The sequence below is a fragment of the Gavia stellata genome, chromosome 4, assembly GCF_030936135.1.
Source record: "Gavia stellata isolate bGavSte3 chromosome 4, bGavSte3.hap2, whole genome shotgun sequence".
Taxonomy (NCBI): domain Eukaryota; kingdom Metazoa; phylum Chordata; class Aves; order Gaviiformes; family Gaviidae; genus Gavia; species Gavia stellata.
Genome location: NC_082597.1, coordinates 83,862,283 through 83,878,084, shown reverse-complemented (window position 1 = coordinate 83,878,084; position 15,802 = coordinate 83,862,283). Strand labels below are relative to the sequence as shown.

Sequence of the window (15,802 nt, the reverse complement as noted above, 5' to 3'; positions counted from 1 at the left end):
CTCATTACATTTTCTACAGCTTCCTAAACGCACTTTGCTCCCAAATCACTGCTGGCAGAGTGATATCAACAGGTTGATTTAATAACAATAACGATAACAGTTTGCCGTTTCAGGCGTGGAGGGGAGACCTGATATATATATATAAAGTGTTTGAAAAACAAAGGGATCCCTCCCAACATACACACCTCATTCTGAGCTTGCAAAGTGTCTAGAAAAGGGCAAACTCAGAGACTTTTCCTTTACCAACATGTGAAAGGGTCCTTCAGAGTATAGTGTATTCCCTCACTAGACTGTGCACATCAACACCAGCAACATTAGCATAGAGTTCAGGCACCACTAGCTCAGGCACCTGCAGTACTGCACGGTCATTGCTGGTCTTTATAGCTATTTGTAGGGACCGGATCAGGTCTGCTGGAGAAGGCCGGTTAGTTGCATTCCATTGCCAGCAGGACTTCATGATGCGGTACCTGTAAAATGGAGAAGGAGACGCTGGGAATGACAAACACCAACACAAAGTTTTACTACAGTCAAGTCATCTCATATTTAAAATGTCTAGATACCTCCTCTTTTACTGCTTCCTATAAAGATCTTTCGATGACCCTTTGAAATTTGCAACCGCATAATAATAATGCGTGGGGACAAAGGCATGCAGTTGTTTGCAAGGATGTCAACTGTGAGTATGGGAAAAGGGAAAAAGATTGGTATTCCTTTTTGGAACAGCAACTGAGATTCCTTATGGAAGAAAAAGCCTCTGAATATTAAAAGAAATTATGACTTCATAAGAGGAAATATAATGCCTTAGATCTTCCCTGTGGAGGCTTTGTTTATTTCAGGGAGAATCCCACAACTTAGAAGAGAAAGATTACTCCAGAATAGTCCTGCACCTTGCAGGGAAGCAGTGGAGCAACAAAATGCAAGGGCAGACATGGAAACAGAAACAAGAGTGATTTTCAAAAGCCAGAAAAAGAGGTTTTGGCAATCAAGGTTTCATGCAGCAGAATCCAGTAAGGAGATGTGGCAGAGCATGTGAGAACATGTGAGAACAAGTGTCCTCAGCTAACAAGTTACCATTTTGTATAATCTAAACTTAGAGATCTTCTTTAAGATCTACTTTGGTATGTCTCACTTCCATTTAGCTCTGCAGATCTGAAGTTCAACTGTCCACAAAGCAAGTGGCTTACATGGCTTGCTGGCAGCTTGAGGGCTGCTTCATAATGTTCTGTTTCTGCAGGTATAATAAGATGTCAGAAGGTGGCACCTCGGGATACGGTGGAGCACCTGGAAGGGCAAAAGGAATTAAGGTAATGGTTGCAGATAGCAGCCTCTGTATAAGAAGGCCTTCTTTCCCTTTCAAAATCCATTTTTTTCCTACCACAATCCACACTGACAGAAAATCTAAAAAGAATTGTCAACACTTTCCAAGTTGGAAAAAACAGGATGCTTATTTAAATGGTCCAACTTCACATTCTCAAATTTGAGATTTTGTGTCTTGTTAATTTGCTGCTTCCTTACATATTTTTCTATTATCATTAAATCTTCTTACCTAATGTAATCATTTCATACAGTAGAATTCCAAAAGACCATCTGCAAGAAAAGAAAACAAAGCAATGTGAAGTTTCCATTCTAGCTAGGTAGCTTAAATACATACAAACGACTAGGCATGACCTGCAGAAATGAGAAGAGAAGGTATGAGCTATAAAGTGGAGCATTATGCTGAGAATAAATATGCCTTACTGTGAACTCCAGGACATGGCATGATACATAAAGGAGTGAGAGAGACAGGCCTGACAGACAGATGAACTTCTAGGCCAAAAATTAAATCATACATGTCTGCCTTGATGCTGGGGGGTTTCTTCAGGAGCTGCTCCGGAGCCTGCCACTTGACTGGCACAATCTGTGTGACTGAGTTGGCACCATACGTGTGAGTTTCATAGGCCAGACCCAAACCACAGAGCTTAGCAGTGAAGTTGTGATGAAGGAGGACATTCCGAGCCGCAATGTCACCATGGAACAACTTCTTCTGTTCAAGGTAAGCCTGGAAAGTTGGAAAAGAAAGAGACCATGATAATTTTAAAAGGAATTTTAATTGATATACATTTCCACTTAGTTTATGTCTGTCTTCCATGCTGTGGAATAAAGGTGTATGCTCACCAAAATAATGCAAGCATATTTGGCTCAATTTTAACAAAGCACATCCTCAGTACTTAGGCCAAGAAGACTTAGGCCACTATGCAGACTTGTGTTGCAATCAAGCAAGAAAGGAGAAATGCAGCGAATATGAGCAGACTTACCAGAGCTGCTGCAACTTGCTGTCCAACTTCATATACTTGCCTCTCAGTGAGGTCATAGGGAATACCATCCATTGTCATTACATCCTAGAAATAAAAGAGCAGACCCTGAATCAAACACATGCCTTAGCTGTAGGCTACTGGGGAATGTTTCCTTCTAATCTAATAAAATGAATACTAGCTAACCTTAAGCTCCGCCAACTAATTTCACAATTGGTCATAAATTGCAAAATAAGGGTACATGGATGGGTGATGTGGATGGATGGATGGTGTGCTGGGTAGGACAAGTACACTAGAGACAATTGGTGGGTAAATTGAAGGGTGGAGAAGAGATGAATAGGTTAGACAGAAATGGGCAGAATGACAGTGGAGAACGACAATCCATACAGATGAATGAAAGATCTACTATAAATTAGAATGATGAGTAGAAAAGCATATTTATAACACATGAACCGTTATCTGGTATGAGACTAGCAGCCCATCTCCCTTGCTACCCTGCCTGTAACAGTGACCCTAGGTGGATACCCAGATGACAGAAAAAGAATAAGGTAAGCACACAATGATTTTCCTGTGTAGTTTTCCAGCTCCCAACTATTTTCAGCTTAAGGACCTCCTGAGATGGTTATGGTTTCAACATATTCAGTAACCTTTTGTTCCATAAATGTATTCACTTGTCTTGAACCCATGTAAAGTTTCAAAATCCACAGCAGTCAGCGGCAAGGAATTACATTGGTCAACTCCCCACTTCATGAAGAACCACCTCCATTTGTTTGTTCTGAACATGGCACTTACTAGCTTTATTTGCTACCACCTTGTCTTTCTGTTGAACAAGACAGCAAGCAATCTCTCTGTATTTAGTGTTCCAGATGTAGGAAAATGATGGATTTCTAGAGTGACATGGCAGAGTTTTGTTTCTATGCCTTTCTTAATGCCTAATATTTGGTTTCTTTTTCGGCTTGAGTTAACATTTTCATCAGACTGTGTATTTTCATACAATCAGTCCCGTGATTTCAGTCCTCACCAGCAATGGGCAGATATGAGGCCATCATTACATACATGAAGCTAGAATTGCTTTTCTACATGGGCATCATTTCATTTTTAACTATACGAAATCTCACCTGTTCTTTTTATTGGCCAGTCTCTCAATCTTGGAAGATCCTTCTGCAATTCCTCAAGGTCAGTCCTTGATTTTACTGGCTGGTCACCACCTCACTGTCATCCCGTTTTCTAGGTTATTGATACATGCAACGAACAGCACCAGTTCCTAGCTCATATACCAGCCAAACTTCATGGGTGACCTCCCTCTGTGCAAGTACCAACCTTTCACTTTTACACTCTGTTTCCTGTTTTTTAATCAATTAGTTCTCATTTAATGACCTTCTCCCTAACGTTGCAACTGTTCTGTTTTCTTAAAAGCATTTGGAGTGGGACATTATTTAAAACTTTTTAGAAATTCAGGTAGCTGTATCAACTCTCACTCCAATGGTCTGCAAAGTAGGACTTTGCTTTACAAAAGTACGTCAACTTCTCCAACCTATATCACATCAATCGAGATATCCACTAATTCTATTCCAGCTTAGACTTGTGTAGAACCTCTTTGGGGGACGGAAATAGTTTGGACTGATATAGATAGATGCATGGAGAGATGAAAAGAACAATCTATGACTTATGGACTATGACTTATGGATAGATACGTACCTAAGGAATTGAAGAAGATATTCTGTCGTCACTTCTTTTGACTCACCTTCCGACATGTCCATAGAAATGTCAACAGGTCACCAAGAGACACATCTTCCATGATCACATAAAGTGGGAGCTGGTCTACACAGCATCCAACCAGTTCAACCAGGTTCTCATGATGGCCAAGATTTTGATGGAATTTAATCCTTCCCAGGAAATCCTTTACTTCCTGTGGACTAGCCATGTCTGAAAGAACAAAAAAACCCATCAAAAAAACAAAACAAGAAAACAAACAAAAAAACCCAAATGGAGGCAGCAGGTGAGTAGCTTTTAAAATCAACATGAATGGCGATCTTCTTTAGTCCCACCAAGACACTCCTACCAAAACACCACTCTGACTAGCTAAGAGGATACTGAACACAGCTTGTTCTTGCCCAGTAATGACTGCAAAGTTCTGCCCAGCATCATGCTTTTGATACAGAGATCTGTACCAAAGTGGATCCTGGCCGTGTGCCTTACCTTGTAAGGCTTTCAATACTACAGTCTTAGTCTCCCCGCGGTTCCCAGTTTCCAGTTGTGCTCTGTAGATGCTCCCATAGCGGCCATATTTTATCAGCTGCAAGGTGCCTAGTGAGAGTTTCTCTCGTGGTATCTCCAGTTCTTTCAGAGTCAAGGATGCAGAATTTAGCAGGCTCTCCACAGATGTCTCACTCAGCTGGATATAGCGGTTCTCTCTTGAGCTGGATTCCTGCTGATTCTTGTCATTCACTGACAAAAACAAATACACATGATGCATAAAAGCAGACAGATGAACTCTTGTGGTAGGTGGCAATGCCGGTCCTTCTATCCTCTTTGATTTTTGCTCCGTACTGTTTTGGAAATCGGGGCAAAGTAAGGAACTGTTATTGTATCGTACTTATTCTGGCCCTTGAAGAGGGAAAGGAATTTATCTCCCACTCTATTTGATGAAAAGGCAGAATGACTCTGGAGACCTCTACTATATTTAACTCTGTAAACTTTCTAGATAAGATGCATTTGTACTTGATTCCCATGTGCTGAAGCAACAATCATTTTCTTTTATCACCAGTTACCAGTTGTTATGAAAGTGACATGCACAGGGTGCTCCCACAAAGGCCCTATCTTTGTTCTTAATTATTTCCCTTTTTATAGGCTGAAGAGGCTTTTTCCTCTACGATCCCAAAATCAGTTCGGAACTGGATTTTCATTTCCACACAGCAACATGTGTTTGCAGTACCAGCAAACCTTTCCCTACCCCCTCACCAGTCCCTGTTCTATTTCCTATTGTCCCCATAGGAATCAGGAGACAGCAGCTTGCAATTAAACTTCTTAAATGACGGTACAGAAAATGGATTAACTAGGTGTGATCTATATCAAAATGACTGTCATTCATAATTACCCCAGTGAAACTCTCCTTGCAGTAGCATCTAGAAGGCTGTTACATAAACATACTTTGCAGCTCTCAAGTGATGTCACCACAGTACATTAATCAGCTTATATGGTATGTTGCTTTAGGTTTTCTTGGCTCCATCTATACTACAGATTCCACTATTACTACTGCAAGTTGGGTAAACCTGAGTTCCCAGTTTTTCTAATGTTCACTGGACTGCTGAATAGCGCTCAGGCTCTTCATAAATGCTACTGCCTAACAGGTTAAGCAACGCAGAAATGGGACTGACTTCTGGCCACTGAAACCAACACTTTCCTCTGGTTGAAACACATTTTTTTACCTTGGTGTCCAGACGATGATGATTGCTCCTGCTTTGCTCGCAAGCCTCGACAGTGGAGCCAAAGGATCACAGTTAGCACAATGACAAAAAAACCCACAAGGAGAACTGGGACAACAATCACTTCAGTCTGATGTTCACGCACAACTATCAGCAGAAAAAGAAAATGGGAAGCCAAGGAATAAGCAGCACTGCCTGACGCACATTGGTTCTGTATAACAAAGTAGTAATAACCCATTTCAGTAACTTTCAACCCCAAAAGTATATGCATCTACCCTCCGCTCCTTGGAATAGCAACTGAACACTGTTAGTGCTGCCACCCTATTTTTCAAAGGTGCGGAGTACCTAAACTGCATGAAACCACCGGGACTCCCGCACCTAAGGTCACTTATTTAGATGCCTTAATACAGAGGCTAGGAATTGTAGTCGTGGGTAGGTATCATCCATCAGTGAAACACAGCAATCCCTGGCAAAGGGACAGGAAGGAGATGGGAAGGGCTGTGCCATCACAAATACATGTGCAATTACAGGTTCAGCTCCTTCCATTAAAATTATAGGGAGCATTTTAAAGAAAACAGGGCATGGTCACCTGGTTTGGATTTGACCAGAAGACAGTGCAATTAACAAGGATGCAGGTAACTAATTCTCTTAGGTCCCCAGATTTGGAGGTGGTGCTATTTTTGCATAGGGCAAGACCACATTTCAGTTCCGAAAGATGGCAGAAATCAAAATCTCAGAAGACCGGTCCTGACGGAGGCAGCAGGGAATCTTTAATGACTATATTATGTCTCATTCAAAGGAGAAATACTCTAAAATGGCTAAAATTATGTGAGATGAACCCCACCACAGAGGCTGCATCCCCTTAGAAGTTTCTACCCTGAGACACAATGCAGGGAGAGCTCAGTCAAATCCTTCTGTGTGGGTGGGGATGCAGGTGGAGGAGGGGAAAGGGCTTGGCCCACTTTTTAGCAAAGCTGGCCTTCCTGCTCAGCACGTGAAAGCTTATTACTGAAAGGAATCTGTGAGTCTTACCACATAGCTTGTCATTGCTGTTGCATTCCAGTAGCATGCGCGTTAATCTTTTTACCTCCCCTGCCATGTTCAGTTCCAAGCAAGTGGGTCTCCAACCTCTGTCTTCTGCACAGACACAAAGAATATTAATGAAATTTATCAGGAGGAAGGATGATTTATGAAGCAACAAGTGAGCTGAATACGGAGCTTTCTACCCCTTATGATCAGTGGTTGTGTGAAGAAGCAGCACTGGGACTTTGAGGTTTAGAGAATGATACAGGATATCCACTATCAAATCCTATGAATGGTAGACTGCATGACCAGAGAGAAGTTAAGATTAAGCTTGTGCTCCTCAAGCAATTGTGGAGGCATTTGCACAAAAAATCACAGTCATTAACTTAACTGTATTTAAAATATAGCTAATACACTTCCAATTAACACACTTCTTAGATGCCAGAATGGCTCAGCCTTTTATCTTCTGGTCCATAACAAATCAACAGATCAGCAGCATGCGTACAAAATGTCTGTCATTCTTGACTACAGCCCCTGCTACAACTCATACTACTGCTCCACAAAGACATGGAAGAAAAAGTCTTGTCATTAGGACTCTCTGGTACCGACTCCTTAACACCGCCAGGTCTGTAACTAATCTGAATCACAGCATCTGGAACTCTTCTGCATTTGTAGTTGAAAATCCAGAGCCTGTGCAAGCATGCACCTTTCCAGCTGTAATTTCAGCAATCACTGGCCTAATCCCTTAGCATGCGCAATCATACACCTACAAAACCTTCTGATTGTGTAAGTGCATTCGTCGTGTGTACAACCCCGCTCAGACAGGGCTAGATTCACTGGCGTATGCCAGTGTCTTTGAGCTGCGTCAGGATTGCAGATCAGCCGCAGGCCTCCCAAAACACATCCCCGATGCAGAATTTCAGCTCTTCTGCATTACAGATTACTGAGGACTGAAGTCATGAAATAGGAATAGGCTCTGTGGTGCTGCACTGATTTACATCAACAGAAGACCTGGACTACTATTTCTAAATTGCAAAAATCGATGTGGTTGACAGAAAGGCAAGGCATGTACATTTAGCCACTGTTTCTTAAAAACATTGCCAAAAAATTAAGACTTAACAGCTTCACAAACAGTATCATCTAGAACATTTTACAGGCATTGGGACTTTTACCCTGTAAGTATTTATTTTCAGCTATGGGTTCAAGGCAATTAACCACAATGGCAAATGTTAATAATAATACATGGCCTTCTTATTGATACTAATATGGTTTTATGGAAGTTGGTGATGGATGAAACATTAAACAGAGTTTGTTCTCATGCTTAAAATTAAGGGGTGAAATTAAGCTTTATCAGTTGCACAACAGAGGCAGCAGAAAGAGGAAAATGGAATATATCACAGAATCACAGAATCACTAAGGTTGGAAAAGACCTGCAAGATCATCAAGTCCAACCTAAAAAAAAAAAACAAAAAAAAAAACCACCACACCAAAAACCAACCCACCCAACACCACACAGCACCATGCCCATCAAGCCACATCCTACAATGCCACATCCACACGCTCCTTGAATACCTCCAGGGAGGGTGACTCTACCACCTCCCTGGGCAGCCTATTCCAATGTTTCACTACTCTTTCAGTAAAGAACTTTTTCCTAATATCCAGCCTGAACCTCCCCTGGTGCAACTTGAGGCCATTTCCTCTTGTCCTGTCACTAGTCACTTGGGAGAAGAGACCAACACCCACCTCTCTGCAACCTCCTTTCAGGTAGTTGTAGAGAGCGATGAGGTCTCCCCTCAGCCTCCTCTTCTCCAGACTGAACAACCCCAGTTCCCTCAGCCGCTCCTCATCAGACTTGTGCTCCAGACCCCTCACCAGCTTCGTCGCACTTCTCTGGACACACTCCAGCACCTCAATGTCCTTCTTGTAGTGAGGGGCCCAAAACTGAACACAGCATTCGAGGTGCGGCCTCACCAGTGCCGAGTACAGGGGCACGATCACTTCCCTACTCCTGCTGGCCACACCATTTCTGATACAGGCCAGGATGCTGTTGGCCTTCTTGGCCACCTGGGCACACTGCTGGCTCATATTCAGCCGGCTGTCGATCAACACCCCCAGGTCCTTTTCTGCGGGGGAGCTTTTCAGCCACTCGTCCCCAAGCCTGTAGCGTTGCCTGGGGTTGTTGTGGCCAAAGTGTAGAACCCGGCACTTGGCCTTATTGAACTTCATCCGGTTGATCAGCCCATCGATCCAGCCTGTCCAGATCCCTCTGCAGAGCCTTCCTACCCTCCAGCAGATCAACACTCCCTCCCAACTTGGTGTCATCTGCAAACTTGCTGAGGGTGCACTCTATCCCCTCATCCAGATCGCAAAAAGTCTGTCTCATTTTTTATTTCCTTTGATTCTTCATATGTTAGCAAATTCACCTGTTTTCAGGGCGTGGCTACAACATCAATCCAATCGAAGGAGCAATAATACAGTAGTAACACCGAGCTTTTCAGGTACACTCTGAAAGCAGACACACTAAGTCAACCTACCTTGGCTGTAACACATACACACACTTACACACAAACACACAGGTATCATCACCATAAGAGGAACTGTTCTAGCTTCTTTCAGATACACACAGATACGAAAGACGCATATGAACAGACATGATGGCATCACAGGAAAATAGACTTTAGAACCACTAGCCAGCAATCATGTTGCATAATCTGAGTCATAAATAGTCCACGCTCCATCTTAACACTAGCTAATGACTTTGCTTTGTACGGATGCTCACTAGAAATGCACGCTTATATTTAAATGATGTGCATGCACAGGCACATATAAGCACACACATACCAACTTGTACTTACACAGAAAGACGCTCGTGCAGCCGCAAAGATCCATGGAAAAAAACTTAGATGCAGCAACCATGTCTACACTGATCCCCTGTCCGTAAAAAGATTCCGACCTACTCACCTATGCGCCTCCCATCAGCGATGCCAGTGGGTGGCACCCAAGTTTTCTAACCATGCTCGGGACAGAACTACGGGATCCAGAAATAAAAAAACTGGCAGCCATTGGTGCTTTATTTGCACTGACACTCCCGTGCGTCACTGTTGCTTATGGAGCTGCACAGGTGTTACCACTGGGAAAGTCCAATTAGACAAGTCCATTTACACTCTATGCGTCTATCCTCCTGCAAAACTCGGGAAGTAGGAAAAGAAGTTGCACTTAATAAGATAATCCTGAAATGCCTTTTAGTGCTACTTTCCAGGCCAAGACCAAATGAAGTCTCATACTTAGCTCTTTCTGCATCTTACTGGTCTAACATGAACGTTATTGCAGTTCCTACATTTCCATTCTCACTACAGGAGTGGTAACTCAGAAATCCACAGATCTCACCTTATACATTTAACAAATATTTTTTGCAGTGTACCAGTAGGGGACACATGGAGATTACGAAGAACTAACATTTTCAGTGTGCAGGTGAATACTTACCACATAGCAGAAAACAAATTGGCAGCGCTCAAATACTTGCTCTATTATATCACGACAGTTTTCCAGTATCAAGCCGGGATCAGGGGGACAAAAACACCTTAAGAGGTTCAAAACCTGTACCTCACTGGAATTCTGATTTTCCTTGTCTGTCTGCTATGTTGTACCAAGACCAGCGCTGTCTAGATCATGAGCACAGGAGAACACATCCTGCATTACTTCAATTTAGAATTCGCACTGGACAATTTGTGCAATCTCCAGGAAATGTCAGCTTAGTTATTCTGCTGGTTTTTTATTACTCTTTTACATACGCTGAAATCCACTCACTGGAATTCATTTCTCTTTATTGTTTACTTTCAAAAACATATTTGCTTCAACAGTCTGCTCTCCTTGCCAGGGCCTAGCTAATCTTTCAGATTATTCTGATTTCCTCCTCCTTCAGCTGAAATTCATTATTTTCATTGTTTACACAAAACCTGGAACTTTCCTTTTTCTCTTGGACATGCATCTTTTTTCATCAGGTCCTCTACTGTACAGCACATCAATGTGACTTAACACTTCACTTAAGAAAACTAGTTGGCAGTGCAATACAAAAATCAAACACGATAGGTACTGACCACAGTACTAGGCCACTCTTCCTTCAGAATGCCAAGGCTCAAGGTAAGGATGGTATGTTCCCGCTCAGTTTCAGACTCCAAAGCCTTCCTGAAAGACACCTTCCCTTTGATAACAGTGACCAGAAAGCAAATGAGCTTTTCTAGACCAAAGCATCTCAATACAAGGGACTGAATGGGAGCAACAAAGGGCTGTGAAGGTCTCTGTAAATGAGTTTTCAAAAGGTACTTGTTCCCCTGACCAGAGCTCAGGGGGAGGGAAGAGGTTTTCCACTAAACAGATTTGGAGAGATGGGGGAGCTTTTGCTGTGGCCAAGGGAAATGAATACGAATCAACGCAGATACAGTGGCCTAGAGGGAAATGCTCAATGTATTAACAATGTTCAGATACTACACAGCTCCACACAGACCGCACCAACGATGGCAGTCAAGCCTTTCTTCGACTAATACCTGAATTCAAAGCCCCACGTCCAAGCTAAATATACAACAAAGACCGTGGTATCTAGAAATAGCTGCCCTTAGACAATGAGAGATACATAGGAAAAACTTAGCAGAAGCTAACATACAGTCAACAGCATTTGCAGACTGCTACTAGCAGACGACTTGGCAGACTGTGCAAGGCGCAGCAATTTCCCAGCCTGGCGACAGTGCCAGGTTAATTAGCCCCCACATCTGCCCTACACGGGCACTTACGGCTCCTCTGCGCACGTTTGCCAACAGGATGAACACTGGGGAAAAAGGTGGTAGTTTGTTTTCAGCCATGCTTGTTTGCCAAGCTGATCTGCTGCCCTGGCAATTTAGACAAAGCAAAGAGGGCAACACAGGGAGAGGAGTAAGTAGATAAAAGATGGCAGATGTGGGGGCTGCTTAAACTAGTGCAGGAAGCCCCAATACTGAATGTGAATATAGTTTTGTGAATGTAACTGAGCTGAATTAAGTGTGCACCCACGCCAAAAGAAGGGAGTATCTCTTTTCTCTCTGCTCTCTTCCACTCCTTGTTTCGCTCTCAGCTGTGCAATTGATCACACGGTAAACTGATTCAAACCACTAAGCCAGCAGGAAAAAATTAACTTTTCTTTTGCCATGGTAATTTCCTGTCATTTTGGTGAGTGGTATTAGTTCACCAAGCAATTCAAAAAGCGCCAGCACAGGCTCGAGGCAGTGGCAGGAGCACACATCCAGAAGCAGGAACAGAGAAAATGGATCTCCCGCTACCCAGGGTGGTGAATGGCTGATTTGTCTAAAGCTGTAGTGAAACCATTCCCTGTGCTAGCACCGATCCACAGGCACTGTGTGCCAGTGTCAGCCCTACTATGATTTTTCCAGTCTCCTGTCATTCATTCCCACATGTATACTGTCCCCTTAGCACTAGCACAAGCATTCACATGGCAATGTGGTAAACTGGATGGGGAAGGTGATTTGCCCTAAAATAATCAATCCCTTCTCACATTTCATGGACTTAAATTTCTCATCAGGCTCAATTTATGCTAATTAAAGTGCGAGGACATAAGGGTCAAGAATGCTGAGTGACAGACATTGTGGTGAAGACTGAAAAGAAAGAGAAATCTAAAGTCTTATGTGTCCATGGAATATATGGGAACAGACGGCTTGAGAACTGCACACACAGAAGCTGCCTCCTGCTTGCTCCTGCCATGCTCAGAAAAATAAGATGTTATACATATTCATGGTAAATACACAGTTTTGCCAGTGAATGTATCTGACATGGGAACTAACGTCAGTTCCCATCATCAGTGCAAATGTGTAAATCCTTGAGTACTGATTAGCTATTCTGTCTGAAGAAACAGCTGATTAAATTAATTAATATGATAAAAATAAAGGCTAAGATTCATTTGGATCTTCATTAGACCTTTTAAACTGTGCTATGAGCTGATATGGAAGTTAATGTAGTTATTTCTCCAGACTTCCTGGCCTGCATTAACTGCACACCACTTTATTATAAAAAAATATTCTTACAGGTGTTTTTCATGCACTAATTGTGAGGACCAGCTGTAATATGACTACAGGCACGTCAAGAACAGCTGAGTAACTCACTTCAGTCCAGCATACTGCCTGACTGATAAGAGACAAAACAAATCCTTTAACCGTGACACCTTCTATTTAATTTCTTACAGTGGCAGGACCATACCCTCAAGCTTTTCCATTCACCATTTCTGTACTGCTTTTATTATTTTCCTCCTCTTTCATATGAGCTTTGAACATGGCCACCAGTCAAGGCTTAGGCAACCATTACGCACAAGCGCACTGCCCTGGCCGCGCAGCTGAAAGGGAGGGGAGCAATCAGGGAACTGAAGGAACCAAAATGGCAGTGAAACCACGATGTGTGGGCTCAGTTGTGGACATTGAACGTGAGAGAAGGAGGAGAAGAAAAGCACCATGGAAAAGCAAACAGCAAAACAGAGATTTCTTCCACTGTAATGTCCACTGCTTTACTAAAAGCAGCATCCAAAACAAATAAAAAACAAGTCCCACAGGTTTCAAGCCTAACAACTTGATGCCATAAGAACGTATTTCTGCAAAAAGCTATGTATTTGTTAGACTACACATTCTGTCTCTTCTGCCTTCAGAAGAGCTTCGTGACTATTTCCAACACCCTGGTGCATCATGACATCTTTGCAAGGTTTCCCCAGCCTGCTGAGTCACCTCACTTCTCACCATAAGGCACCCATGGGCTACCAAGCAGCATCTCCAATGGTGCAGAATGGGAAATTCTGACCAGTCAACCCAGGTTATAACATACCAGAGCCACCTCACTTCCGTCCTGAACAAGGTTTACTGATAATATCCTGCAGCTTGCTGTACTGGCTGTATAATGTCTCAGCTATAAAGATTTGATACTCTAACTCACTTTTGCAACAGCTGGTAACCGTAACACCCCATAAGAAAACAAAGTGTTTCAAAAAATCACGGACAGTGACTCAAGATTTTCTCTTGGTCCACAATTAGAAGCAGTACCTGAGAATCAAACCCAGGCTAGCTGCTGCTGAAGCATATTAAAGGAGCGAGAGAAAATTAGGCTGACCGCTTCTGAAGAGCTACACTGTGGAGAAAACAGCAAATAATGAGGTCCATGCTGCTGTTTGAGCAGGTGAATTACTTAGGGCAAACTTGGCTCCTTTTCAAGGGAGCAGAAAAAAATAGGCAAAGTCAGCAGCCACTACGGCATTGAGAAATATGAGTCAGGAGGACTCTGCACTGCTGTGCTTTTACACTAACAAGGTTAGTCCAAACTGGCACCCTATCAGTGGAGATATGCAAGTTCTCATGGTGCTAAGTTTTCCTTAAACTTAGACCATCTCACAAAAACTAATTTATTTGCACAGCGTGAGGAAGTTCTGAGTACAGAAGTGTGAAACGGTACAAAAACTGCGTGGTAATTAAGACAAAAATATCTTTTTCTAATGCAGACATGGCCTACTATAGTTTCTGAAAAATTAACATGTATCTTGATCACACGCCCCCTGAATTAAGGCCACAAAAAGTTATTCCTCACAGGTAATCTGCAAAATAGAAGTTAAAATAATTTTTAAAAAGTGAGGAATACTTTGACCTGAAGCCCTCACTGAGCAAGCTGTTTGGAATATGAAAAGTCTAGAGGCCAACTCTCAACAGCACACTCTTACCTATGACTTCCTTTTGCATAGTCAAAATCACACACTACTTTTGAAAACGCCAGCCATTCTGTCTCTTTCTTTCTGACTGAACTCTGATTTTGGTGGTAGCTGCCAGTACTAAGCCTGTATCAAACCCTAGCACAAACTTGATACAGATATTCTGAAAAACTGTGACAGTAAAAGCTGTGACAGGTCATTCGAAGAATGAAGGAGTTTTTCAAAGGAGCATGCGTACACATAGCTCTTGTAAAAAACACTGTGATAAGAATACTGCATGATATTACATTGCTGCATAAAGGCTTAAGAAATGGAACGTGAATCTGCTTTCATAAATGCACAGCCACAAGGAAACTGAGCTGAAGCTGTGTACACAACTTTAGCGTCACAATTTCACAACTTTCGGATGTTTCTTGGTGCATTTGATACAGATTTTGTTTATAATTTACTCAGTAGCTCATGCACGCGCGCACACACACACAGAGATACATGCAAACAGGTAAACACATAGAAAAACCTAGGTATCTGTACCACATTGGATTAGAGTCAGCTTCCTGCATTGTTTCAGTGACCTGAGACTATATGAAACTTACTTCCTTTGTTATTTATTTCCTGTTTAAAATGTGCCTAAAAGCTATTTTATTTAAATCAACCTGTATGTAGAGGACATACCTCATTTTTTTTCTCAAACCCCAATACCATTATGATCACAGAAACTTATTACTATAAGTAACTTCAATACAAGCAATAAGTACATGCACAGATGTATATACATACGTACACAGAGGTATAGACTTTACGGTACAGCTATATCCTGCTTCATGTCTCATTTATGTTAATAAAAGTCTTTTTTAAAAATTAAACATTCATTAGCTAATCTTCCAGCAGTGTTTTCTCTCACTTACCTGAATTACACCACTTCTCTTGCCCTGCGGTAGTCTTTTCCTGAAGCTCGCCTGCTGCCGGTTCCCAGTTTGTCTGAGGCCACTCCTGATAACGCTGATGGTTACCCTCTGTGGTTGTAATTCTTATGACTAAGTTCCTCCTCACTGATTTTCCTGCCCCAGACCTGCCCAGATTCAATTCTTTACTCCTCAAGGTCTTCTCAGCTGTCTCCCCAGGGAGATCGCGTAAGTGTACGTCGAACACGCGAGCTGACAGGTAGGCACACACTTGTAAAACGGGTCTGCCTGGCTTCCACGCACCAGCTGCTCACCCGCGGATGAGAGACAGGCAAAGCAAAGAGTCCTCAGGCGGGGACCTGGAGTGTAATTTGAAAGGCAGGCAAACACAGATGGAGAGGGATAGGCTAACGTAACAAACAGAAATCATACACTTCAGAT

The 15,802-nt window shown here is 42.5% G+C and overlaps 1 protein-coding gene across 1 annotated transcript; it reads right to left on the bottom strand.

Moving 5' to 3' along the window:
• Positions 1 to 255: 255 nt before the first annotated feature.
• On the bottom strand, positions 256 to 15,475 carry STYK1 (serine/threonine/tyrosine kinase 1). The gene is made up of 10 exons (XM_059816821.1): positions 15,365 to 15,475; positions 6,746 to 6,850; positions 5,682 to 5,860; positions 4,488 to 4,719; positions 4,033 to 4,214; positions 2,292 to 2,375; positions 1,827 to 2,035; positions 1,544 to 1,584; positions 1,182 to 1,278; positions 256 to 467 (listed from the first exon to the last, which is right to left on the bottom strand). The coding sequence occupies exons 2-10, from the start codon at positions 6,810 to 6,812 to the stop codon at positions 263 to 265; spliced, it is 1,296 nt and encodes a 431-aa protein (XP_059672804.1). The 5' UTR covers positions 6,813 to 6,850; positions 15,365 to 15,475; the 3' UTR covers positions 256 to 262.
• Between the last annotated feature and the right edge of the window lie 327 nt (positions 15,476 to 15,802).